Raw genomic sequence first — 27,740 nt, forward strand, 5'->3', positions numbered from 1 at the left:
ACCAAGATTTCAAACTAAAACAGGAAACATGACTGATAGCCAATAGCCATTTTCCAACTTGCCAAAGGTCTCTCCTCATCAGCTATTGTTGTAACCCCCTCCCTCTACCCGCCACCTCAGAGGTGAGAACAGTAAGCCCCCATCCCCCCTCCAGTAGAGACTGTGAAACAAAAATCTACTGAGACACATGGGTAAAGTGTGCCTGTGTTTGTGAATCGTAGAAATGCAAGTGACAGCTATTTACAATGCACATAACTCCAGTTAAAAATATGTAGTTGATGAATAATGTGCACTGGCACAGATGTATTATGTCCTTATTTGAAGAGAACACCCTGCCCCTGCTCGTTCATTACCACATTTATGTTGCAGACTTAGAGGCAGCAACCTATAAAGAAAACAAATCCTGGACAAACAAAGCTCTTACTGTTCTGCTGCAGTCTAGTACAATATGCACTGCAGTATTTAGCCCCTCAGCTCATCCATCCTAAGTAGGTCCTCTGAGGACAAGTGGATCACAGTTTTGATAATGGAGACATGGAATGAGCCCGCCCAGGCATGAAAACACTGCAGCCTGCACTGACATCTAGTGGAAGTACTTAGAATTACAATTTAGAAATTTTTCAAACGTATATGCATCTTTATATATTATATTATTGAAGGAAGGTTAAATAACAGAAACATTTTGTATATAAAATGTTAACGTCATCTGATTCTGAGTTAAATCTAATAGAATAAAAATACCTTTATTCCCTCTGAAATGGGGCAAAGTAGGAGAATAGTGTGCAAAAATGGTCAAGTACAAAACAGCTGTATTTAAATAGAACATTTGAATATATGTTTTTATATTCTGCCACTGCCCAACTCAAACATCAAACTGTGTTTTAATACATGCATCTTTAATGTAAATCAAACGGTGATCTGATAATAAAGAAGTCTTTCCTCTGTATCCTTCACAGGGAAACCTGACCGTCACACCTCAACCCTGCAAAGATTCATGTGACTGGCTCACATGAGAAGATGATCTCCCGGGTGTTACCTTTTAGACATCAGTTGAATGGTGTTTCTATCTATATTTTTAGTTCTTCTTCCCAAAGGCTGGGCAGATTGTCATTATTTTTCCTCCCCTCATAAACAACCCAAATTCTCCAGACCTTGGACTGTAAAAGAACTGCTAATAACCCAGGTTCAAAGCCATCACTCTGCCCCTTCATGCAGAGGAAACACCAACCGGCTGATTATCTAGTCTTTGCACTGTCAACAAATACAATGCAAAAAGAGACTATTGGACTGCCAGAACAGCTGTTTTGTTTGTTTATTTGATTTTTTTTTTTTTTTTTGACTGCATTGTTTTTTGTCGCACGCAGAAAGAAGTTGGCAGGGGATTTCGGGGAGTTGGGTGGCTGATGGGAAAGGGGAGTCAAACTAAATTAAAGACTGACAAAAAGTGAATCATATTGAAATGATTTCAACTCTGTCTTTGGCTTCTTGTATGCCATGAAACAACAGTATATCCTTAACTTGACAAATGTTTGGCTATATTTCGTGGGGAGAGGGAATATGGCAACAGCTGCTTTTTTTCAGAGACTTAAGAGCCTGAGACTGAAGTTTTTCATCTTCCATCGTCATTGTTAATTCCCATCCTCTTTGAACCCACCGTTCTTGTTTCAGGGATGATGTCGTCATGTTTTGCGAAGGGACCGCATACACCTCAAAGGATAATAAACACTATTCATGTTTCTGTTTCTCAGCAATACTTTTTTTTTTTTTTTTTTAGTTCTGCTTCATATCATTGTTTTCATGTTGGAATGTGTCTGACGCTGGTATTAGTCTCTTTATCCTCTTAATAAAAGGGTCAAATCTGTCTTTACACACACTCACATGGTGAAGCCACATTAGCAAGCGGTGAATTCGCGGGGCATTGTCATCACTGCATTTGGCCACTTGTGGGAGTCTGCGCATTTTACTGTAAGATTGTGCTTCATTTAGCTCATCAAGATCGTTTTCTGTAAACAATGTGAACTTTCACTCATGTATTTTTCTGCTGTAATATAAACTTTCAGCCTACTTTTTTGTGCATAAATGTTTATATTTATCCCGCACGCGACAATTTAAATACTGTTACTGTTAAATAGCTTTTCAGCCTTCACACCATTTAACATTTCGTGCTCGGATCATTGCTGCTGCATCCCTCGATGTCCCAGTGTGCTGCTTCTTTGTCCCAGCTTTGTTTTTTTTTTCCCCCCACTTGATCTCAGCTTTTTCAAAACATCACAAGTTGGTTCACGTCTCCAATCTTCAAAGGCAACTGACGAACCAATCAGATAAAATTACACCGATTTAGTACAGTAGTCTGACTTTAAGGATATTTCGCACAGGACAAAAACATTCTCTTCGCTTGCTTGTGTGGATTCACCATGACACATATTCACTTTGGAAAGTTTTAGCATGGTTTTCTCAGCAGTGGCTACTTCTGGTTTAGTCCAAAACTGGTCCAACGACTCTGATCCCACAGACACTAGTTTTCTTTGTTGCTGCCTGTGCTAAAAGCTCAACCCCTGGCACATTAAACATACAGTCAGTGCATGAATTGATTCCCCCCCTCCTCCAAAAAAACAAAAAAAGAAACAAAAAAAAAAGAAAACCTTCAGCTCTTATTATGAAACTATCATCAAACAATACAGATAATGAGCTTAAATACAAAGGAAGGCTGAGCCTATGACAAGCTTGGGACAAAAGCTAATATGGTAAAACAAGTGAAATTTAGTAGGATAGCTCCGAGCTGCCCAAGCAGCTGAAATGAAGCACAGCCTTCTCGGCTCTCCTTAGGACCTCCAACTGTCAAATCAAGGCTGGTTAACTTTAAAACTACACAAAAAGCATCTGTCAACATGGCTTCTTCTACCAGAGGCTCCCTCATGGCTTTAAATTGCAGTTCTCTTGTACCTCAGGGCTTGTAAGTGAAATTCTATCCATTTGCTATGTGCATTGATTTCAGAAGGTTTCTCTTTTATGGGTGCGCAAAAAGCACATTTTCTGCTCTGGGGTGGACGTGCAGTAGATATCGATTTAGACAAACTGGCTCAGGATAGGATATTGGTAAAGGTGTTATGCCACACAGTGCTGGTGTGGGTTGTCTCTACGCTCCTCTAAAGCATCGTAAGCAGAGTAAAACACTGACCGTGTTGTCACCGACTTTAATTTGATTGGATTTGGTTTTTTCAGTTTCTGTTAATGTTCCATTGTTGTACTTTTTTACCCCCATTTTGCTCTGCAGGTGAAGTCCATAAGCCACCAGTTAATCTCACATCGAACACACTCTGACGTTGAAACGCTATTAATGATTGTGAAACTGCAGCTCTTCATTGGAGATTCTTGGACATTCCAAGTTAATAAGTTGCCAGTTTCTCGTCCCATAGATTTTGCAAGACGGTTTATCTTTTCACTTTTTGCGCATTTCAAAGAAGAATGGCTGACATGACTCAGTTGAATGTGGTGGTGTTTGACTAGTTGTAATCTGTAAGGGTAATCTAGGCAGCTGTGATGTTGTCATTAAAGTCAGTGGGTTTTAGTACCAGCAGACTGCATACATATAGTTTTATAAGACAATGGTTGTGACAAGTGCATTTGTTCTCTCTCTGAGAGTAGTAATGTTATCTCAGTAGTAAGCAAAGCCCAGTGAAAATCATATATACTAAAGTGTATGAAAAGCCAGAAAAGTAATGTTTGCTATCAACATATTGGAAAGTGCTTGGCTCTTGTATTTTGCAGGACTGTATTTGTTTCATGGTGAAGAGTATATTTATTGGCCAGCAGTTGTCTCAATTGGTGCCTAGTTGAACATTCTTCTGTGAAAACACAGACACACTTGCTCGTTTGTCCTTTCCTGACCCACCTACTGTCACACAACCCCTCCACCCCCCCACCCCCTCACCCAAAGTACCAGCTCTGGTGCTTACAAGGATGTTTACAATGTCTTCATTTTCTTTCTGTGTGAGAAATTCAGAACTCTTCTCCCTCTCCTCCTTTCTCCCTCCCTTCAGGAGTTTGTGTAAAGTGTACATTATCATGGTTCTTTTTATACAATACTCTGTAACTTGCCTTTGTAAATTTGGGCTGGAAAAAAAATAAATCTTTTTATGAGACAATCTGTCCTGGGAAGTGCTCAATGGTTTCTGCTCTGTTGATGCTGTGAAGTTAACAGTCTGTTAAAAACCCCACCATGAAGTTGTTTATCTAGATAAGTGATGATTATTTCATTATTTCACTTTATAGAAAACGTTTTAAAATAGAAAAAAATGTTTGACTCTCAATACGATTATCCTTTTTTTTTCTGCTGTACAAGCAGTATGCAATAAAAATATGGATTCAGTAATTAAACAATTCTAAAAGAGCATTTCAAATACTACTTATCTGGAGAAGAAGTCAAATAATTCTAGAAATAAATCTTAGAAAACTGCATTGTGGGCTTTGGCCACAGGAGAGCAGTGTGTCTAAAAAGGCAGCCGCCTGTTGTAACTGTACAAAGTAAAGAGTTAATTTCTGAACACAATACAAATATCAAGATATACAAAAGTAGTTTAAACTTTTGTGTTGTAGATTTAACTTTTCCCTTAGAGTTCAACTCAAGGGGTTAAATTTCTGTCTCATCAGACCAGAGAATGTTTGTCTTTATACTCTGAGACTCCAAGCAGATTTCAACTCAAAGTGGTTTCCATTTAGTTACTTTACCCAAACGTTCTGGTTGATGAAGCGCCGTCGTCCTTCCAGCAGCTTCTCTCATCTGCAGAGAAGACGTGTGCAGCTCTGTCAGAGGGTTCATGAACGCACAATCAAAACTTGTTTAGGTCGATTCTGTAGTTGTGACAAGGAACAGGCGTCATCATAAGGATTCAGAAGTGTTTTAGTTGTGTGGGGACATCAATAAAAGTAGTTCTGTCATTTTTGTACAGGGACTGTCTTTAAATCAATAATCATGCAGAATATGAAAGTTAGCTTCTATTTTAATCAGCATATGATTTTGGAATAATATTAACTGCTGAACTAAGAGTATGCTCTGTGCATTAGCATAGTGCCACATCGGTGACAGGCAGTGATTACGCTGGGGATGATTTTGTTGAGTGTAAATGTGAAATCTGATTATCCTCTCTGCTCTCAGCTCTGCAAAGGGAGGAGGGCCAGACAGAGAGAGAGAGAGAGAGAACGAGGTTGGCTGGAGGAGAGATTCACAGGAAAGGAGGGGTTAAGATAGCAAAGTGCTGAGCCGATGGCTTTTGCACAGAGCAGCTGGCTGGCATCAGGACGGGACAGGCCGCTCGGAGGAACGATACCGGCTCTTCTCCGCTCGCTGTGGGACACTGAGGGTAACTACCAGGAGGTGTTCATGGGATGCACTATCTACGCAGCCAGCCCTAAGGCCCTGCCTGCCGACGAGGCCCCAGGCCAGGAGAGATACTACCAGGTCCCCCACTACCGCTTCTCTCATGGTAACTGCAGTCAGAGGATAGCAGCCAACAGAGCCAGGTCAGTCAACACCACAGCATCTTGAGCACACTGAAGCCACTGAATATTTAAAGTAGCTGCCATGAGTTACACCTACGAGGTGAGTCCAGGTGTCAGAGAAGGATGTTTAAACTGGGCCAATTGGGATGTGAATTGAGCAAAGGGAGAATATCAGGAAGACATCCCATTCATTGTATATATGTAAAAAAAATATTACTTAACAAAAAAAAAAAACATTAAAACAATAAGGAGAGACTTTAAGAGACATCTACTGATGTTTTTGAACAAGCAGCAAGACATCAGGCTTCCAATTTAAGTGTTTTTGAGTCCAACTAAACACTTGACTGTGTTAGAACAATAAACAGAGAATAAAAAACCACAGAGTGAAGGGATTAAACCAACTCTGCAAAGATGGGTCATGCTGGGTGATGATGCCAGCTGACAGTATTTCCCATCTGCATGTGTCACATGTTCTTTGTCACTAATTCAGGACATTTTTTAATCCTGATTTTTCAGGTTCCTTCTCCTTTACACATGTAATAGTTTGTTTCACCTGCAGTTTGGACACATAATTCAGCCTTGGCTGGATACAGTCTGTGATCCAGAGCCCACAGATGCTGCTAAGTGGTACTGTAAACCTAATGCGATCCACCTTTTGTCTCTATGTGAGTTTTTTAGGTTACACATAAGTTTCTACAGAGTTGCAGGAGAATACAATATTTTTCCAGCATCACGTTCACACTGAAGCTGGAACAGCCTCTTTGAAAAGTGCCTCCACCTCCGACTGTGGCTTCACCTATTGCAGATGGATAACTGAAAGTTTTTAACTGTATATATTTAAATACAAAACTCTTAGTACTTAAGCAGAAGCAGAATTTTTTCATGCTTCATCAGTATTTGTTTATTTTACATAATTATGCAAATTAACAAAATATATATTTTGGGCTTTTTGACATGTCACTGCACAGTGATTCTCTCTTCTGTCTTTATTTACTGTGTCATACACAGTTTAGTAGACAATAATATACTTATTACCATAACTGACCTCAAAGGACAAGAGTTTTCAATCAGGAAGTTTCATACTTTAATGTGAAAATGTATAATGCTTTCACATTTATCTATGAATATAATGATTATTAGACTAATTATTTAATGCTATTTATAGATAATACCTTACTTTTACTTGGACTGTAAAATTGTACTTGTTTCAACTTAAAAAACACAAGTCAAAGAGCCGCCTTAAAATATTACAAATGATAAATGTTGACTAAATACTGGATGCTACTTGTGTCTTAGTTTGGCTGATTTAGATTTATTACTTCATTGAACACGTTGGGTAGTTGTTTGGATTTAAAACTCTAGTGTTGTTTGATCTAATATGTACAGTACCTGTAGTTTTGTTAATTACACGACCTCTAAACTTCTTTCAATCTGAAAAAAAAAAAACTCTTCAAAAGCCAGGGACAACAACCGTGATCGAATGTACGTGTGGATTAAAGACACACAGCAAGTTTGCATCATGATTATTTTCTATAAAGAACTAAAAAGAACAATATTTTATTAAAATCTTTAATAAGAACATTAACTCAACAGATGCATGCTGGGAAGTCTGCTAACATGCTAATTTGTGTTTTAGCTAAGTTGAAAGACTTCAAGTCAGAACAACTCATGTTTATTTATTAATAAAAACTCTACATTTTAATTCCAATTAGCTTGAAAATATCAAACTTAGATATTCACATGAACCCTAATTTAAAGTATTTGCTGATTCTGCAGACTGAGAGTTTACAGTGTAATAATAATAATAATAATAATAATAATAATATTCATCAGTCTTGTGTTAGTAGCTCACTGGAGATGATTCATCCCTTGTTAAAGATAAAGGAGCTGGTGTATTGTGAAATACTGAAACCTGATCAGCTGATACAAGTAGAGGAGTAAAGTAAACACAGGATCCACGTTTGTTTTGCACATAACAACTTAACAGTGCGTGTGTTTGTACATGTGAGGATGTGAACTCAGCTCCAGCCTCTGCAGGGATGCTCAGTGAGGAGGGCTCACGTCTCCATGAGCTGAGGCTGCTGTTACGTTGTCCTGGGCGTGTGTGGGAAGAAAATAGCCGCAGTCTGATCCAGTGCCAGTCAGTAAACAGCTCACACGGGGATCGAGGTAACAGCTCAGCCCACCTCTCTCTCAGTCGGACGCGCTGCTCCGGAGCTCGCAGCTCCTTCACCGCCTCCGTCCGCTTCAGCTCGACCGAGCCACGGCCCAAATGGATGTTTTCTTTTTTTTTGTGTGTGTGTGTGTGTTTTTTTAAACAACGTGAAATGATTTCACCGAGGAAGGCATGAGTGTCGAGCGGCGAGAAGGCGACGGCACCGCGAGAAAAGTCTCTTCAGCTCATGAGCTACAGGTAGGAGCTGTTTAAGAGGCGTCAAGGTGGGCGGAAGGAGAGAGAGCGGGCTTCCGGTGCGGTTTCACAATAAAAGACGAGCGTTCGCCGTCAGCGTTATTTCCGAATAATTAGAATCATTGAAATAACACGATCATCTGTTATTTTAACTAAATAAATATGTTTAAGAGCTTCTTACTTTACCTAACTCACCCTATATCTTTGGGTTTTAACGTTTTAAGAAGCCACATTGAACTTTTTATGGAATAAGTGATAAATCAAGTAATTGTTAAGATAAACATTGGCAAAATTAAAAGTAATATTTTTTGACATATTACGTTTTTATCATCGCAACTATCAATGTGTCGTTTATGTTATTATTATTAAATATATAGTTAGTTAAGCAGTATGATTTCTTCTATAGTGAAAATGTAGGCTGTAAGTGTAGGATACTTATTAGAGTAATTACCAGAAAGTAATTGTGCAGTTTTCCATTTTATGTGTGAATTATGATTCCACACAAATGATTTGTAATGTCCTTGGACAGTGTATTTATTCACTTTGTGCTTTTACGTTGAACACTTGCGTCTGTTCTGATCTTCACCTGCTCTCTTGACAAACCTGGTGCTGTTTTTGCTGTTTCTGATCATAAAAAGCTGCGTTTATCAAGAAGAAGTCCAGCCCTGCACCATTCAGCACTGCAGTCTATGTCGTTATATTTATGAGGTTGTTATTTATAGTGAAAAGTGTGAGTAAATTCACATCAGGAGCCAGTTTTGGTGTTGCACTTCTATAGATGTGTGCTTATGAAAGACTTAATAAAGTTAAAACACAACAAAGAAAAACCCAGGGATTAATATCCAACCGTCATCTGAACCGCTGTGCATGTAAACACAGTCTGTAGAGACACAAACACCTATGAACAAGAGTCAGCAGTTCACCTACATACCTGTGTTGAGACGGTCCTGTTTGGACTGTGGGAGGAAGCAGTGACAACCAGCACTTTGGATAAACATAGTCAGTGAGTTACAAGTGATGCAACAGTGCTGTGAAAATTATTCAAATCAGATGCAAAAGTCCCTTTTTTGCATTTATTTTTGATTTCTCTGGCCTGTTTTTTGTAATCAGAAGTTGAACCCACAGAGGAGAAAGCCCTCCTGTGCTGACAGCTGATAACTCCCACAGTGACGCAGGCCCACGTTCAGCTTCTCAGACAAATTAAACCTTTGTCCTCAGCTCAACTCACTCAGCCTTTCTAAACACAGCAGAGCGTGTTGCTTTCCGTGCTGTCAACCTGCCGCCTGTCTCAGAGTCTCCTTGAGGTGTGCTGACAGTCCTGTGCTCGGTGCTACTGTTTGCCGTCTACCTGTGACCCGTTTGTTTGAACCTGAGGGTCTGAGGTCAGCGAGTGAGAAGGAAGCAGAGAAAGCGAAACAGTTATAGGAGTGCTGCGACAAGGCAAATATAAAACCACAGACTGTTCAGATGAGCCGTGCTGCTGCTGACAAACACATTATTGAGCGTTCCTGTTTGTCGAGATGGAGAAAGGCCTTGGCCGTCAGACCACTCCAGGTACCCAACCCAAGATTTTCCACATCGCTCAACTTCCTCTCGCTACATTGGTTTCCTGTTAAAACTCACATCAAGTTCAACACAATCTGCCACAGTGTGGTGAAGCTAACTGCTGCTTTATAATGTCCTATCTGTTAGTCTCTTCCCTCGGAGAAATGTCTTTTGTTCAACGTAGGGAATTAACCTGCAGGTGTGTTGTGCACGTTGATCTGCTTCTAGGTCGTATTAATTAATGCACAAACATCTCACTACTTATTTACCTTAGAAACTTGTCAGGCTGGTATATTCTGTCTCAGTCTCGCTCTCCTGACTTACATAAACAGCTAAATTTCAAGTGCAGTTAATAATGTACTGACACACGTTAATATAGTCTGAACGACTGAGAGATGTGAGGCAACATTCATTGTTTTTTTTATCATTATCATTTATCATTAATTAGAGTTTCAGGAAACCTGAAGAAGACTAAATAAAAAATAAAAAAGTTTACCCCTCACAGTGATATAACAACGTTTATCACAAGGCTGCTTCACTGACTTTGTGACTAGATCTGTTTTGTGTTTCATTAGTTTTTTAGACAACAAGACAAACATGTTGTTAATGAGGTTACCAATAAAAAACCTCCAAAGTCTGTTCCCCTCGCGTTCAGATGATGTCTGTCTGTCCAGTTGTCAGGAAAAAACATCATAAAAAGGTTTAAAATCTGTTTATTATCTCATGTGAATGATGTCTCTTCAAGCTTGTTTTCATACTGTTCTCACTCACAATGTTTGCTCTGTGATTTAGAATCAAATGAATTGTCTTTATTTCCCACATTTAAAAAAGTGACTCATCAACAAGTCAATCAGGAGTTTTTCAATCTGAAGGTATAAAGTTGTTTCTGCTATCCTGTGGATGATGTGTTTACAGTTATAATGAATAAGTTAGTTACACTTTTATAGTTGGGTTTTATTGCATTACTCCGACTCAACCACTTCCTGTTCAAGTCAACTACAAGCCGGCTTTGTTTATTGTCTTCAAGTGAACTGCAGCACAACCAAAAGCCTTCATTTTGCCCTTAGGCCCACATCTCAGATCAGATACCCGTCCTAAATGTCTTAAGCTTCAGGATGAAAAGATCCCACACATCCTCTTCATATCTATTACAAGAGGCTCTTCTCCTCCCCATCAGCTGTAACCTCGAGCACCAAGAAGTCCCTGTTGTTTGAACAGGACAGTGCCTGACGCAAAGCTTCTGGCCAATTAGAGATAATACATAGGAAACCACATGTAGAAGCCTATTTCCATCAGCACCTGTAATTACACCAGAGCAGGTGGTGATGGCTTCTCTTCTCCCAGAGGAAAACATGTCACAGGGCAGGTGCGTGTTTGTGCCTACATGTGAGGGAGAAAGAAACATTTAATACGCAGGTGAGAAGAGGAAAGGCAATTCAACCTTTGCAGCGCTCATGCTGTAATGTCACACGGCAGGATTTGGGTGGACGATTGTTGGAGTTTAAGAAGTGAATTAGGGTTTGTTAAGATATATTTGTGTTATTGTAGTTGTTTATTTATAGTAGGTTTTGGTAACCTATGGCCATTTTGTTCTTCTGGTATTTGTCGCAGTTTGTTTCCTGAGACGTTTGGTGCTGAGAAATACGAAGCGTATTTTTAAAAAAGGTTCGAGTCAGCACATCAGGTCAGCCATCTGCACAGCTGCTGAGATGCTCCATTTGGAACATCTGGGGGAGAGCAGACGCCGACCCCGTTTGCACAAACTCTCTGTTTTGCTGACGGGAGATTTTTAATGTAGTGTAAACCAGCAGAATCAGACTTTGAATGTTGCGTCACCACAGTTGTTGATTTTAAAGACAGAGTCCACTTGTTTTTAACCCATAAACCTTTTTTTCCCCTCTGAAGCAACAAACCTGGAGACAAAAACAAACATCATTTTTTTTACAAGTGTACATGAAGGTCCAGCAGAGAGGGTTCCTGCTGTTAACACAGAGCTGTGTGTTTGTGTATTCAGGGCCAGGAGCATGACTGAGCAGCAGGAGCAGAGCGAAGAAGCAGGCCTGCTCTCTACTCAGGACCTGGACCCCTCCAAGGATGACGACACACACGGCCACTTCAGGCAAATCTCACACGCGCAAACACGCTCTGCTCTGCAACACTCGCTGTGTCTCCAGGCTCCATCTGCATCCTGTGCACGGTCATGGGTTACAGCCGTAGGAGATTTATTTTCACAGCACTTGCTCTGTGCTTTTATTTCGGCTGTATTTGATCTCGGACAATAGTCAGACACACACACACACACACACACACACACACACACACACACGTGCACAAACAGAGACTTATAAGAAAACATTTTCCACCCGTAGGCCTGTGGAGAACATATGTGTGTTGAGTAAATGAAACGTGATCTAGTTTCTGCTAGTAACACTTTCCAGAACATTTTAAACACATTAGTTTTTGCAGACAGAAATGTGTTTGTTTTTGCATCTTATATAAGACAGATTGGAGACGGGCAGTGTAATCCTGGGGAATCTGCTCCGTGATAGGATTTAGCGTTGGAGCATGATGTGGTGGACTCACTGAAGGGGAGGGAGGGACTCAGTCTTGAACTTTTAGTAGAGTGAGTAGAGTTTATGCAGCAAGCGGTGTGTCCATATTTCATCTGCTGTGTCAAGTGCATCAACTCACCTCAACACTGTCATCTGTTACCGCCGACGACTGTGAATATGCGGCAGTATGAAAAGCTGGATCAAATGTTACACGGCCATTAGGGGGCAGAACATATCAAAAGAAAAGGAGAAATACAAATCACTGCACCTCACTGGCTTCTAAAATGGCTGATTATAGCAGCTCCATTATTCATCTGCATCAAGTTTAATTTAGCATCTCGCGAAGAGAAAGTTAATATCTTAAAGCACACACAGCTTCCTCTCGAGGACATTTTCTCAGAGAGAATCTATCCACTTGTCTCAGTAACAGTTTCTTCCCCTCCAGCTAAATTATTGACTGGGAGTCCACTGCTGCACCGGCCACCGATGGGAGGTGTTCGCTTTCTAATTTAGGATTCAATTTAGGATTCTTTGAGCTTGTAATTAGTTTCATTATTCAGCCTCACAGCCAAGGGCACTGAGATACATGGGCAAAGGCGCATGCGTACACGCGGACACGCACACACACAGTAGGATTCGTTTTGCTCACAGGAGCTTATACAAAGGTCTGGTTTCATTTGTCAACCACAGCTCATGAAATGATGCTCTGTGAGGACTTTGGGCTTTTGATACCTTATTGTGCTTCACTTGTAGATTTACTACTCAGCCTTCTGGTACCTGGACAGAGCAACATATTTTCTTACTGTTGCTTGTCGTACTTTAGTTAAGCTAAAAAAATATGTGGTGTTTTTGGGGTATGACAATGAATTTCATTTATATCCACTGATTTCACTGTTGTGACTTTAACAGCTGGCTGTTCATTTGTTTTATTTTCTCACGTCTCAACCTGACATGACCTTGTCAAGACCTCTTTAAAAACTTGGATTTACCTTGAGACGCAACACTCACAGTTCTCCCAACGTCACACTGGGAATCGCCTCCAGCAGTTTTCTTTATACGCTCACTGAGATGTAGCAGCAGTATTGATTAAGACGTGGGTCTTGTGTAAAAGAGAGAGAGACAGATGGAGAGTGGGGGGGGGGGGATAGAGAGCCAACTAGTCCCCACAGAGCCGCCTGTGCTTTTAATAATCACTCTGTTCTCTCCACCTGGGAAAGCAGAGCCACTGTGGATCCTATTTATAGGCTGAAAGCAGCAGGCAGGAAAAGCAGCACACATGCACTATTGTTCATAATGTGATCACAAGATACTGGGATGTCTTTTCTGGGAGGGTGATTTTATAAAAAAAAAAAAAAGAAAAGAAAAGAAAAGAAAATGGCTGCGTGTGTAGAACAAGCCACAAAAATAATTAAATGTTAGAAAGGTTAAACAGAGGGTCTCTGCTAATGACTTGATTACCTTTGGTTAGACATGAAATTCATGGTACACGTATTGATATTATTGAGTCGTGACCTTTAAAGACATATAACATTCATACTGTGGACACTTTCTTTTACTGCTAACGAAATGTATATTTAATAAGTAAAGATCCCATAATATGACGTTCTAATGGAAAAAGCTAAAGGCACATTATCGCTTTCGGCAGCTACGGCTGTTACTGTTCTGTCCGGGTGCAGAGTGGATTTCTTGCTGCTCCTTTGAAGATAATCTCTGATAGAATGAAGGATCTCTTCACGTGTCTGTGAGGTGTCCAACACATCCAGCGGGAGAGCTGGCCGTGCTGTCACAGCTGTACCGCCCTGCTGTAAACAACATAAACAACAGCCTCGTCCTCGTCTGACGCACACACACACACACACACACACACACACACACACACACACACACGCGGTCATTTCTCACTGTACTTGTGAGGACACTCATTGACATAATGTATTCTCTAGCCCCTTGCTCTAACTCGAACCATCATAACTAAAGTCTACATGTAGGCACAATGATTCTTCCAGTATGCTGTGTGTAAACACACCTTTTTGCTTTCTCTGTCTATTGCTGTCGCTGTAGGGGTAATTTGGTCATAACAGCAACAGTAGTTTGAAGTAACACGCATAAAGGTCCAAAAAGTATATAGTGTAGTGTCTGTACTGTACAGTAGCTTTTTAGCATCCATCTGTTATCCTAATGGCTTTTCCTGTTAAGGGTCACAGTGGTGCTGGAGCCAATCCCATTATTTTATTTTATTATTTACACTTCTAGATAAAAACTATATAGAGCTATAGATAAAAAATGAGCTTGTGTACCTTCACATCTCTCTATGACCACTCAACAAACTGACCAAGATCATTTCATCCAGTTGAACGTTAGTTCAATTCAACCCCCTGTATGCTATAGTGCAGTCGATGTTTCCAGGTTGTGAAATGATGTCTTGTTATTTGCATTTACACAGTGTGTAGTATACTATTAAAGTCCCTAAATGTACTCTATGTCAGAAACAGTTCTGTCTTTGTGTTTTTGCTTTGCATTAGTACTGGAGAAGAAGAGCTAAGCAAACAACAGTGGCATTCATCCTTTTAGTTTTAGTTAGTATAGTATAGTACAGTATATTTAATTTTTTATATTCCAATTTGCTTCCTCCTTTTACCCAACAGCTAATATAAAACTACTGCCCTAAGAAAGTGATGCGATGGTCTGTTGCAGCCTAGAATGCACTTAATGATAAAGTTATTCAACCATTCAATACAATGGCAGAAACCTTCTGTTCCTGGGTTTAGCAGATGTTTGCTCTCTCTCTCTCTCTCTCTCTCTCTATATATATATATATATATATATATATATATATATATATATTTTTTTTTCTCATATTTTCTAATGATTTTCCATTCCAAGATTTCATTTCTGATGATTCAGTGTCTTAATGTCTTAAAAGGTGTGAAATAGATTATTCCATACATTGAGCCTTTTTACTGCGCTGTCAGACTTGAAAATCTGAATTTTCCTGACATATCTATCTTGGTGTCAGTATGACAGACGCCACAGTGGTCAGAGTTTGCTGCTCTTGTCTCCATTGTGAGGCAGAGCCGCGTGGAAAGAAGCAGCAGAATCAGGGAGGGCTGTTTGTGGACAGAGGTCACACTGCTGCATCTTCTCACCCAGAGGAGATTCGCTCTTCAGCTCGCACGGTGACTTTGCTGCTTCGAAGGCACAAGTCATGAGTATTTGAACATAATGTGACCTCTCTGTACACGGCAAAGGACGCTTTTAAAGGAGAATACAAATGCGGTGCTGTTGTTATATGATGTTTATGAGGTTGCAAACACTGGCCCTAGCTGACTTTTTGAACTGGACTTTTTCACCTGGCTTGGTTTAAAAGGTGCTATAAATCCACACCAGCTAAGAATAGCTACTTATTGCACCAGGCAAAGAGTCAACATCCTTACATGTTGACGTAAAAGATGCTTTTATATTGCAGTGTAGAGCTCCTCCCAGAATAATAGTGATATACTGAGAACTCATTGATTCATTGATGTGTAGCATGTTGCATAAGCAGCATCTTAATATTCCTGGAATATGTTAGAGGTAAGTACGACAGGGACTTTAAATTTGCTTCCTGGTTAAGTACCTTATGATAGTTCTGATACTGTTTTCATTTTAAAATTGAGAGAGTAAAAGCTTGGACTGGCTTTCTCTGCTTTTTTTTTATGGCTTTCTTTCTTTCTTTCTTAGTATGAAAAATGGCTTCCACCAAGTGGGACAATCCATCACAGCACACACTGCAATTTGGTGCTTCTGTTTTATCACTATGTCTTTGTGCAGGAGTGTTTTCATATCAGCCGTGCATTACACCATGCTCTGCTCACTGTCAATCACCCAACACTTACACAGAGATACAGGAAGAAAAGGAGGTCTGTGTCACAGAGCGGCCCATCGAAACCATCTTGTCACGCATGTCTTCATCCTTAACGGGTCTCAACTGGCACCGCCGTTCATTTTATTAAGAGGCTGATTTCACTGTATTTCATCTGCTGGCTGGTTCTGTCTGAATTAGCAATAGATATGAGTATCATGCTGTGACATCTGCTGCTCTACCATGACTGTTCCTCCTGAGACAGGCTCGATGCCAGTGATGTGTGTGTTCATGGATTCTAACTCTAAAAAGGACAACACTGATAATCTCCTGGCATGGTCACTGTTTGTGTTTAGACAATCTTTGGCTATGTTGTTTTGTGACGGCCTTAATCTCCCTCCAGCTCTACACACAGAGATGATTAACATGTCATATGGCCAAGGGCTGTTTTGCCTTTCTCAGGGTGGATAAAGCATTAAGCAGCCTTTCAATGAGAATATTATCAGTATAAGTCTAGTTTTTGATCATAGTAACACATTAGAAGACGTGTAATGTGTATTTATTATTACTGACGGGTAAGAGAACGTCAGTTCTAAGTGTGTTTCTCCTTTTATCACAGGTTTCAGCTGATTGAAGACTTGTCCTATGAAGATGTGAAGAAATGTTACCGGGGCTCGGTGAGTGCCGCCTCTCTTCTGATGCTTATTGGTAGTTGGTTGTGTGATTGATGTAATGAAATGTTTATTTCTTAATTAAAGTGGCATTCCCTTATTTTTTTTTAGTTATTTTTATCTTTGTGATTACATACTAACAAGATTTCATACTAGTACCAGAAAACATTAGATGCTGGTACTTTAAACATATTATAATATTGATCAGATGCTTCTTGATTATCCTGATCTAAAACGTCATTATCCGTAAACTTTTAGGCCAGATTAAAACATCATTAACGTCATTATTTGCTGTAATACCACAGTTCTTCTGTGGATTTAGTGTCAGTGTCTTCTGTTCCTTTCATTTACTGTGACTCCAGCATGGGGCCAAACCATATGTTGCACTTGTTCTTCTGTGATGTGTTCGTTGTCAAGCTGCAGAATGTATAATAGATAAAAGTCTTTACATCAAACATGCACACAACTTTCTCACAGTGCTACATATGGAAGACATGCTCCTTGATTTATCTTTTCTACCTTTTCTTTAAAAGTGACCGTTCTAAAAGGTTTAGACTCTAAAAACACCTTTTTTTCCCACGCACACCTTTTTTCTTTTTGGTGTACTTGAGATCTCAGGATTTAATGTCACTGGGATTCAGTCCTCTGCATTATTGTAACCTACTATCTAATGTTCTGACGTTTCTGAGGACAGGAGCTGCTCTAGCATGAGCTATTAATAGAAAGAAAAAAACAGGAGTGGCAGACAACAGCAAACTGAGCAGATACCAGTGTGGGGACAGATACATAGATAGAGGTAGTCTAATGGCAGAGATATCAGGAGCTGAAGGAGAGTTGGAGCTGTGAGGGAGGAGGGCGAGGAATGAATGAGACCTCTTGTGAATTCAGGGAGAAAAAAGTATGATTCATGTTGAAAAGTGAGGATTGTTAGATGACGGAGGAAAAGGCAGCGAAATAAAGAACTTCCAGTAATGAGGAGGAAGTGTGTACGGGGGCAAGTGTGTGTTTTGTTGTTTTTTGTCAGCTCAGAATGATGAAGGACAGAGTGTGTGTACGTGAATGAAGGAGGAGAGAAGGAGAGGGAGGGTGTCAGCTGGGTGCTGCAAAGTGTAGAGTCACTGGAGGTATATTTGAGACAGAGAAAGAGAGCCTTGTAGTTCCTGAGAAAGAGCTCAGGGGCTGTAAACTGAGGCGCTGTTGCTGTAACTCTGTAGTGTAGTAGTGTTTGTGTGTGTAGGTGTACACAGTAGAGCCAAGTGTGTGTTTGTACATGCATGTAGACTAGAGGTAGCTGCACGTCCTCCATTTCAGCTCCGTACTGACCAGCGGCAGGGAACAGTGCGTGTCTTGCAGCAGCTTGCTCCAGGCCTTGGATGTGCGCGAGTGTGTGTGTGTGTACGGTGCCAACGTGCTGAGCCTGGTGCAGAGCTCGTGTCCCTTGAGGGAGAGGGTGGTGTCTGCGGCAAGCGGAGCCGGAGTGGCCGGCGGCGGTGGAGCGGCCGGCGGTGCGGCCGGTGCTGGTGCTGCTGGTGCTGTGCAGACAGGCCGGTCCGCCAAGGAGCTGCTCATGACTCTGCCCTGTCCCTCTGCACAGACTGTCAGCAAGTACAACTCACAGTACCACAAACTGTTCCAGAGTGTGCCCAAGGATGAGATCCTCATGAAAGGTAGAGTTTTCTATCATCTAACCTTTGAACTGCTTGTTATGCTTCTTCTAGATCTCGCTTTAGCTTTCTTTCTGTTGCCTGTTTTCTCATTTGTAGTCGTTTATCTTTTTAACTCTTTTCAAGCCGCAAATGTAGAGTAACAATATATGGTTGATATGATATCTGTGTCTTTATCAGATATTGGATATGACTTAGATTTAGTGCTGAAATCTAATTTCTAATAATCAAATCATATATAAAAATGAAGTCATCACATCATTTATCAAGTAAATCAATGAAAATGATGTAGAAAATCAGTTAAAATAGGCTGTTTGGAGATGTCAACCTGTGCTCTTGTAAAATACAGACTTTGGAATATTTATTAACCATGTTGGTGTTAAGTGTATTTCTTATTCAGACAAATGATCAGCAATGATTTGTTATTTATGGCACACAAACGTGATCTGTTATAATGATCTGATCAGGTTAAACCTCATGTCAACTGTAGCCAAAATGCTAAAAACAAGCAGCAGCTTTGATTTGAGCTTTTATTAACAATATTCCTACTGTATATGTTTTATATTGATACCTTATATCTGATTGTGAACAAACCTGTTTGTTTGTAATTCTTATTTGTTCTACTTCTCTCGTCTTCGCACTGTGTGATTGTTTCTGCTACACGTCCATCATCCGGTCGAGTTCTGAGATGCTTAAACTTTCTAATTTCAGAACGACCAGCTTCATCTTTGCAGTATCAGCTGATCTGTCGATCCTGAGAACTGGTGTTTTGTCTTTTTCTGTTCTCAGTGTACTCCTGTGCTCTTCTCAGAGATATCCTTCTACAAGGTCGGCTCTACATTTCCAGAAACTGGCTCTGTTTCTATGCCAACCTCTTTGGCAAAGACATCAAGGTATGAATGACTGACACGCTCCGTAATAAACTCAAGCTGACTGACGGCTGACTGACTGAGCGACTCGCTCACGATCTCCACAACTTGACAGATTATGTGACTCAAAGTTAATCAGCATCATCAGCTGACTGATGTATGACTGATGTATTCTGCAGCATATGAAAATGTTGTTCTCTTTATATCTGCACTGTTCCAAAACAAGTAATCCTAAACCTTTAACCTTAACCCGTTATGTGGTTTTCTCTTTGATGTGTTGTGAATTGTTCCTTTTCCTTCATTTCCTTGAAACTGAACCTCTTCTGACATCTGAGTGACAATAAGCTTCTTATTCACACTGCATTCTTCACATTCTGACTGAAATAAGAAACCTCTCATGTTCACTATTGATTTTTTTCATGGGGCTTTTCCTGGAGTGTCAGTCTTCTGTGCCACCATTTACTCAAATCGTGAAAGTTTTTTACCTTTAAAATAGATAAATTGTGGCTTTATTGATCTTCTGTAGGTGGCTATCCCTGTTGTTTCTGTGAGGCTGGTGAAGAAACATAAAACTGCAGGCCTCGTGCCCAATGGCTTGGCTATCACTACAGACACTGGCCAGAAGGTAAACACTTCCCTCCATCTCTGTAAATTAAAGTACTTATGCTGATTAGCACAGCATGATTGTATTTTCCAGGTGACATGTGATGGAAAAAACAACATCATGTTATATATAAGGCTGAGTTGAGTCTCAGCCTGGTAGTTCAGTGGAGTGAAGGGTTTTTCCACCATTACATCAGTGTTAAGAAGAATCTTTCTGGAGGGAAGGAACTTTCTGTCACATCAGACTGTGTCCTCTGTGTTTTCATCTATTCTAGTATCTACAGACCATGAATGAACAAGCAATCAGCACTGGGGTGTTGTAAACTCTATATAATTTGTCTTCCACTATCAATTAGTATTGAACAAAAAGACCTCAGACCAAATACATGGAAGTCTATGTACCTCAGAGGGTGAGTTTCCTTAATAACTTGTTTCTTCATGTGTGCAAAGTGCACACAAGAGGGAAAAGGATTGAGAACATTTGTTCTTCAAAAGCATGATTTAATAAATTGAGGCAATGTAAAAACACGGAGGAGCTCACAGATAAGTCACTTCTCCACTTTAGCGCTCACTGTATATTAAACGGCACAAATTGGAGATATTGGCAGGTGGAAAGAAGCTGAAAAAATCGGATCATTCTTTGTTTCCAGTTTTAAGAGCTTAGAACTTGAATAAATACTCTCTTTTATACAAGAGTCGTGGTTTGATGACAGTGAGACACTTTGAATAAGCAGATAGCTGATTACTGCTAAATGAGTTATCTTAACGTTGTTTTGCATCATCACCAGCAAGTTGGAGATGTCTGAGAGAAGGCTTCACACGTCTGAATGGCACAGTACATGACACAAAATGGCAGATAGGCTCAGACCTTGGCTCATTCATTTGGAGCCCACTATATTTCAGTCTTAAACCTTTGCCACTATCAACACTCAAAAGAGTTGGATACTTTGCATTATGGGAGTCATAAAGTTCGGAATTAACACATACTTTTGAGTGATCCTCAGACATATACTATATCCTACATGCACAACTATACTAGTGTATTGGAGCTCAAACAGCGATTAACACAAATCGGCCATTAATAAAAAGAGTGAGCGGGTTGATTTTTAATCTCAGAGATGCAAGAGGTCTGTCAGAGGTAGATTTGAGATTCACTATTTATTTAGCAAAGGACTGTAAATAAATTGTTCTGAGGTTGGCATATTGCTGAAAAATAGTAAATAAATCACCTCAGGAGTGACGTATTACTCAGCTATATTTCAACTCATTTAACCAACAAAAGACTCTGATCATCTGGCCATCGCATCGGGTCAGAGCAGTTATGGCTTAACAGGCGTTCGCCTTTGTCAAAGCATGTAAGATATACAGTATATGAACATAATGTTTCCTCTCACACAACGATTACTATCTGTCCTTGTGTGTCTGCATAGTGTGCTCATATTTCAATTATACATGGCACATCTTTAAGGTTGGTAAACAGTTAACAGCTTGTGTCTGTAACAGACTGTGAATCAGGCTCATTTGTATTTTTCACCTCATTTCCCATCACAGATACAACGTGACTGTTGTGAACTAACGTGGACAAAAGCAGCTGATAGTACACATATAAAAACATGTTAGAAGAGTTACACTCGATTGAAGCTTTTTAATCTGTCTTATTCAAATAAAACTGAGAGAAACCCTCAGTGGAAGTATAAAAGGATATCAGCGGGGTTTCTGCATCACTGTTTCTCTTCTTTTATCTCTTTAGTATGTATTTGTATCTCTGCTATCAAGGGACAGTGTATATGATGTCCTCCGCAGGATCTGCACACACCTACAGGTCAGAGGACACACACGTTCATATAAGCATAACATTCATTCACACTGTGTGGCGCACGCGTCAAGTTAAAGATTCGATTTCCTTTCTCTCGCCAGGTCAATGGGAAGAGTTTGAGCTTGAAGCAGTTCATGGAGGAGCCAACCTTATCACTGGTTAGTGACAACACGTCTTTCACTGCAAGAAGCTTTCACAAGCCGTCATAACATCAATGTAAAGATCGACGTAGGTGGCACGTGTGGTTCTTTTACACACACCTAGTTAAAGTCATTTCTAATTATTACAACAGCACCTGAGCTGCAGGCTGACTTACCTTCTAACACACACTGGATCAATAGATCATTCTGTAACAGCTGCAGCTTTGCAGTGAATTATCCCCCGAGTCAGCAAGATGTTATCAAAGAGCTCTGTGGAGTCACCTTGTTTCCTTTTGTACCACAGACCGTTCTGCGACAGAAACGTTTCTGTATTCAGCAATAATTAGGTTCAGCTACCGTGCTCATCCTCGATCCTGCTGTAATGTAGACTGATATTACTCAAATTAGATTTTTATTAGATTATGATGGTGAAGGTGTTATAAAGCTTTGATCATTCCTAACATTCCTACATGTTAAAATGCCTGAATTATACTAACAAAAGAGTGGCTGGATGGTGTAGTGGTGCTATCGTTGTCCTCCATGTGGGAGACTGGGGTTTGAATCCCGGCTGCCTCCAGTAGGGGTCCCTAGGGAAGACCGCCTTATGCTTATCCTGCCTTTGCCTTGTACCTGACTTGTAAATCTGCTAAATGAAAACCAATTTCAATCATAATCAAAAATAAATGTCCAGAATTTAATTTTTTAATTGCTAAAAATCTCTTTGCCCTGTTAGCACAAGGTGCCGTAGAAATCAATCACTGTTTAAATGGTTGTAAATTGGAACTCCTCACTGGATTGTCCACTTAATCTTGGCCAAAATGCAACAACATATTTGCATTTAAAGCTGCAGGGGTGCAGGTTACCAACATTTTTAACTGCACTATTACCATACAGAAATGAAAACACTCACCATTTCCTTGAAAGTATCGCTGAAATTGTTCAGTGATACTTTAAAAGTCAAATCAGCTGTGTGGACAGCCAAGGCCAACACTCGACTATGATAAAGTGAAAGGTGTTTTTTTTTTACATATCTCAGTTCTCAGTGTCAGGGAGAGGTTCGAATGATGAGATACAAATAAACAACAAAATATTATCCTCTTTTCTCTGTGCCGCAGGATGAGTTTCCAGCTCCTGATGAATTCCCAGTGGTTGATGAATTCCCATCAGTGTTAAAGTGGAGAAGGAAACCCTCAGTGGTGTCTGTGTCCTCCTCCCTTCCTGACCTCCTGGGGAACTCCACCAGTGGCCTGAGCACCACAGACACACCCTTCAAGTCAGAACAGCCGCTGGAAGGTGATGAAACTATCTGTACATTGACAAAGCAGTGTTGTTATATATGCAAGGTTCAAGGTTTGATTTTTGTTCATTATGTTTGTTTAGTTTAGTTTAATTTAGTGGAAAGTCACTTAAAAAGAGACAGACAATTAGAAGACAAGGTATGAAAATATCAAAATCATGTCTCATTAAAGAACCTTAGACTATATAATAAATCATTATGTTTTTTAATTTTCATGGAAAAATAGGTGAAAGGTGTTTTTTTATGTTTTATTTTGACCAATGATATTTATCTTGCACACACATACGTATTCAAACAACCATTCATACAAACCTTGATGCCTGTACATCTGTGAAGCAAGGTGAAGGTAGTGTTGCATGGTTGCAAGTCTTCAGTGCAAGTTAAAAACAAACAAACTGGTCACTATGCTACTGAGTCAGTGACCACAGGGCATGAGAGGAGTTGTGTCTTCATTAAAGGATAACAGTGGATGTTTGTTGTCGTCAAACCATGTTTACTGTGTAATTCCTGTGAGATGTGGATAAAGAGTTAAGATATATGGGTGTACAGGATATTTGTGTACTGTATCTGTGTTTTTATTGAATTGTGTGTCTGTGTGTGTGAGATTGAACACAAGAAGGAGAGTAATTGCTTTTGGATGACAACATCTCTCTTATGCAATAGCACGTTAAGCTCCAAATAGCGATTAAATCACGCGGGAGCTTGTATTAAAAAAGCTTTGGGCCGATGCAGATAAAGTAGAGATTACCGCAAACAATGTCTGCCGTCAAAGTTGACTGAGGAGCGTTTAATGGCTGCGTACTGGCAGGTGTCACAGCTCACATGTGGAGCGGAGAGCGGGGCCGTCATGTAATTAAAAGAAATCTGCCTGGTGAACGACATAATAACAAGTCAGTAACAAGTCAGTCATAATAATAGAGACGTTGGCTAATGATGATTAAGATATTAGAGTGTGTGCTGTGTTATTGTTATGAATGTTATGAATAGAAGGTAATGTAATCAATGTGATTCTTTACTATGCATAAAAATAAAGAATCTATATTATATTTAGCTTTAACTTTACATGATACTAATAGTTTTTTACAATTGCAGGTGCCCTTGGCAAAAATAAAGTCAACAAATGATTATGTGCTTATTAATCCAGCATACAGCTCTTCGCTGGGTTAATGTTTGTTAGAAAATCTCTAACCGCTGGTATTTCATATGTGACAGTGAGAGCACAGCGTTCAGATGTCCACTAACAGGTGGCAGCACTATTAAAAGTGAAACATGTCGCACAGTCAAGCCGAGCACTGCTAATGGTTTTTGTTATTGTGCGTGTACACGTGTTACAGAGCGAGTGCTGCAGACAGACAGAGGTCTTTTATCAGAGCCAGTGGCAGAGCTGGGCCAGATGGAGTACCAGCTGCTCAAGTTCTTCACGTTGCTGTGAGTATGCAGCGGGACACACAGTATCTCCACCTTCACCTCCTCTAACAGCTGACTCACAGGGCCACACATGCTGCGACCGTTTCCATGCTGATAAAAATAGTGGTCAGTCGCTCTGGTGGAACGCCGGGGATCAGAGCTATTAAAGCGCTTTTTAATTTGTATTTTTCCTCAGAGAATTCGCCTCCATTGATGCTTTATTATTAAGAGTCATCATAATGCATCAAATCATTTGTCTTAGCTCTTCCTTGCAACAGGAGACTTCACCCGTCCAGTGTCCCTGAGTGAATAATGACTGCCTGCCTCTGAAGGATTGTCCTGTAGCTGATACTGACCTTTGACCCCATGCTGAGGAAAAGAATACATTGTCTGTATATACATATAAGCTCAAAGTACCAACTATACCTTAGAAAACCTTTTATATGTCATAAACTCAAACCTGGAATCATCTTTAGTAAACTGATACATAAATAAAAAATCCCACTGTATTGTCAGTGTGATGTATTAGCACGGCAACAAAACATCTTAATATGCGATGAATGAATAAATCAGATCAATTTTATATGATAAAGATGCTGTTTGAGGTGCTTTAAGACATAATAAAGCACTAACATAAACTAAGATCAGATACTGTGTTTCTGCCTGCAGAGTTTCGTGTTATTCTTTATTTATCTCCTGGAAATCAGTCATCGGCTTCATCGTTACTTGTTTCTGCAGGAAAATAAAGACATGTTTTAACATGTTTTAAGTCCAAATACACAGCTAGGGTCCTTCAAGTCAGATGTAGGAGTAAAAACTGGCCCAAGAGGAGCTGTGCCGTGTTGTCAGAAAGTCCGAGATTGCCTCCCAGTGTTCATCATGAGACATTACATCCCTCTTCCTTCAAATCACCAGTGATCTCCAGTGGCTGTTGTCAAAGTTATCCTAAGACTTAATATGCGTCTCCTCCTCTTACATCAGCATTATTCTCCTCATCCTGTCATCGTGCTACTTGGCCTTCCGTGTGTGCAGTCTGGAGCAGCAGCTGTCCTTCCTCAGTAACCCCAATCTACCCCTGAGGGAGAGGTATGACTGCCCCAGCTACTTCATCTGCACTTTAAAATATGTACCTCTGCAAAATATTCTGCAGTTCTGCACGAGCGCTCTGATGTTGATTCCCTCTCCAGTTTCTAGCCTGGCTGCTTTTTTCTCTTCCAGGTAACCACTGCTCTCTGCTGTAATGCACCAGTTCGGCTGCTGTTTGCGCTCCTCGTGTTTGGAGTTTATGATGCAGTGAACAGATCGAGGATCAGTCCAGAAGAGACCCACCTCGCACCAGCGGCAACACATGAAGGAGCATCCGACCAGGCATCTCATGGAGCCTCCCTCTGTGGAACCAGTTCCTAATCAATGATCACTTCCAAACTATGCAAAAAACAGACTATTATTTATGAACACAAAGTAGATCTTACTTGTAATTATGATTGTCTGCCATGGCCCGTCCCTCTCACAGACATTTCATCTTTAACCATGTGATGCTGCATTATAAAGAGATCCTGAAATAGCGAGAGAGTTTAGTGGTGATGGAGATTGAGGGTTACAAGGTAAGAGATAATTCAACACATGAATTACTTGAAATAACTGGTAGTACACATATTTCAGGTGAGTTGTAGTGTTAGCAAACTTTTCTCTTTTTTTTTTTTCTGGTGAGATCTGCCATAGACTTCGGTAGGAAGGTTAAAACTAGCTGTGACAATGCACTTTTTTTTATGTAGTTCACTTGTATGTAACTGTTTTAAGAGTTTCTATGTATTTTGCTTGATAATAGGTACTCAGTTGCCATTTTTGAAGGTATTTATGGAAGGAAATTATGACTAGAGATACTTTACTGAATTAAGTTATCAGTCTTTTAACTGAAGCACTAGCAACACTAACTTGTAGGTGTTAACTCTAATTTGAATGACATGTATACTGTGTTGTTTTACTTTGCTGTGGGAAATGAGTGTCAGGGCTTTTTCTTTCTTTTATACATTTCAAATGAAGTCACCAAAGACTCAAGAATTACACACTGAGCTTCTGATGTTTATGTTATTATACCATTGCCTAGTAAATATTGTTCTGATTTTACAACAATGGATGAAATATTGTCCGAGACTAGTTTGTGAAATCTATGAATTAAATTGGCAACAAAATATAGATCAACAAAAAATGTATGTGGTTTAATTTATTTCAGTCATTACTGGTTCATAATAGCACGCGCTACATGTGGGCCACCAAGAAAAGGCTTGACTCTAACAGCACAGTAAATTTTAGTCGCCTCTGTAACTCAGTCCAGCTTATAACACTGGAACATAATGTTGGCAGAAGTGCACAGCGCTCAATAAATGACACATGGAGTGTTGGATGTAGACCAGCAGCACTGGTTTTTACCCAGATGTTACGGTTTAATAACATGTCACTGTTTAAAAATGTATTTTCTGATATCATCTCTTCAGAAGCTACAAAAATAAACCTTGACTGCAGTCAGAACATAGATGAGTACAAATAGATGTTGGGCTTTGAAAAGGGCTGGATAAACTGGAGAAGCTGGAAAGTTTTCTCATTGCACAGAAAAACCACGTGACCCAGAAATGAAGACAGCTGGAGCTACGGGCTTTTCAAGTCAGTCACATGCCATGCAGCTCTTACATTAATAACCTAAGTAGAAATATATACGCTGTACATGAATAAGATTGGACTCATTATTTGTTTATGAAAATAGATTGTGCAATACCCAGGGTAGCGGAGGGGGGGGGGGGGGGTGGGGCATGACAGTATGAAACATGTTCATGGATCTAATTTTCTGGATAAGCCCCTTTGCCTGACTAATTCATGCTAGTTTAAAGGGACATCTGCCGCCCAGATTGGTTAAATTATGGTAGGTTCAGTGAGTCCACAGGCATAATCAAAACTGTTGTGCTTTTAAATACAGCCTCACTGAGTAAATACTGAGAGGGGTGAATTATTAAAACTCTTTAACATATACTTTCTCAATTTACTAGCTTAAAAACAAATTTACCTTATTCCAGTCAGTATAGTTTATTCTGGATTTACTCTGGTGTGTTGCAGCTGTTCATTGACGCTATCTCATAAAGATTTCGACCCAACAACTCCATTAAAGGAAATACTATAAGGAAATACTGTAAATCTCCTATGTATCATTTGGGACAGTATGGTTTGAGTTTAGAGAGCACTGAGTAATAGTATCCAGACTATAGGAAAGAGTTTCTGTGTGTATAACACAGGATAATATGGCATAAAATAAAAACTTACAACAAATCAACTTCTTAGTAGAATGAGCCCAAAGAAAAACAATAGATATAGTTTCACTGTGTGATCTGATTAAAACAAACTACATTGACATCTAGTGAATGTACAACACAGAGC

At 40.0% G+C, this 27,740-nt stretch overlaps 2 protein-coding genes across 4 annotated transcripts in view; both read left to right on the forward strand.

The window, feature by feature from the left end:
* Positions 1–4,149, forward strand: part of LOC113174344 (zinc finger protein 609) — a 64,879-nt gene extending 60,730 nt beyond the window's left edge. Inside the window, exon 8 of the mRNA XM_026378263.1 lies at positions 957–4,149. Coding sequence (XP_026234048.1) covers positions 957–1,000 — 44 coding nt within the window. The 3' untranslated portion in view covers positions 1,001–4,149. The remainder of the gene's footprint in view (positions 1–956) is intronic.
* A 1,185-nt stretch (positions 4,150–5,334) lies between these two features.
* gramd2aa (GRAM domain containing 2Aa) lies at positions 5,335–26,713 on the forward strand. Of its 3 annotated transcripts, none has more exons than XM_026378602.1 (12): positions 5,335–5,520; positions 11,469–11,573; positions 16,467–16,524; positions 18,113–18,185; positions 18,972–19,075; positions 19,578–19,676; positions 21,405–21,476; positions 21,572–21,628; positions 22,726–22,903; positions 24,242–24,335; positions 25,296–25,400; positions 25,533–26,712. In XM_026378602.1, the coding sequence occupies exons 1-12, from the start codon at positions 5,381–5,383 to the stop codon at positions 25,534–25,536; spliced, it is 1,089 nt and encodes a 362-aa protein (XP_026234387.1). In that variant the 5' UTR covers positions 5,335–5,380; the 3' UTR covers positions 25,537–26,712. The 3 variants fall into 3 exon arrangements, with proteins under 3 accessions (XP_026234387.1, XP_026234385.1, XP_026234386.1); XM_026378601.1 differs by lacking the exon at positions 5,335–5,520 and adding an exon at positions 7,425–7,912 and having other exon boundaries at positions 25,533–26,711; XM_026378600.1 differs by lacking the exons at positions 5,335–5,520; positions 11,469–11,573 and adding an exon at positions 7,414–7,912 and having other exon boundaries at positions 17,858–18,185; positions 25,533–26,713.
* The last annotated feature ends 1,027 nt before the right edge of the window (positions 26,714–27,740 follow it).

Source organism: Anabas testudineus, chromosome 3, assembly GCF_900324465.2.
Source record: "Anabas testudineus chromosome 3, fAnaTes1.2, whole genome shotgun sequence".
NCBI classification, from domain to species: Eukaryota; Metazoa; Chordata; class Actinopteri; order Anabantiformes; family Anabantidae; genus Anabas; species Anabas testudineus.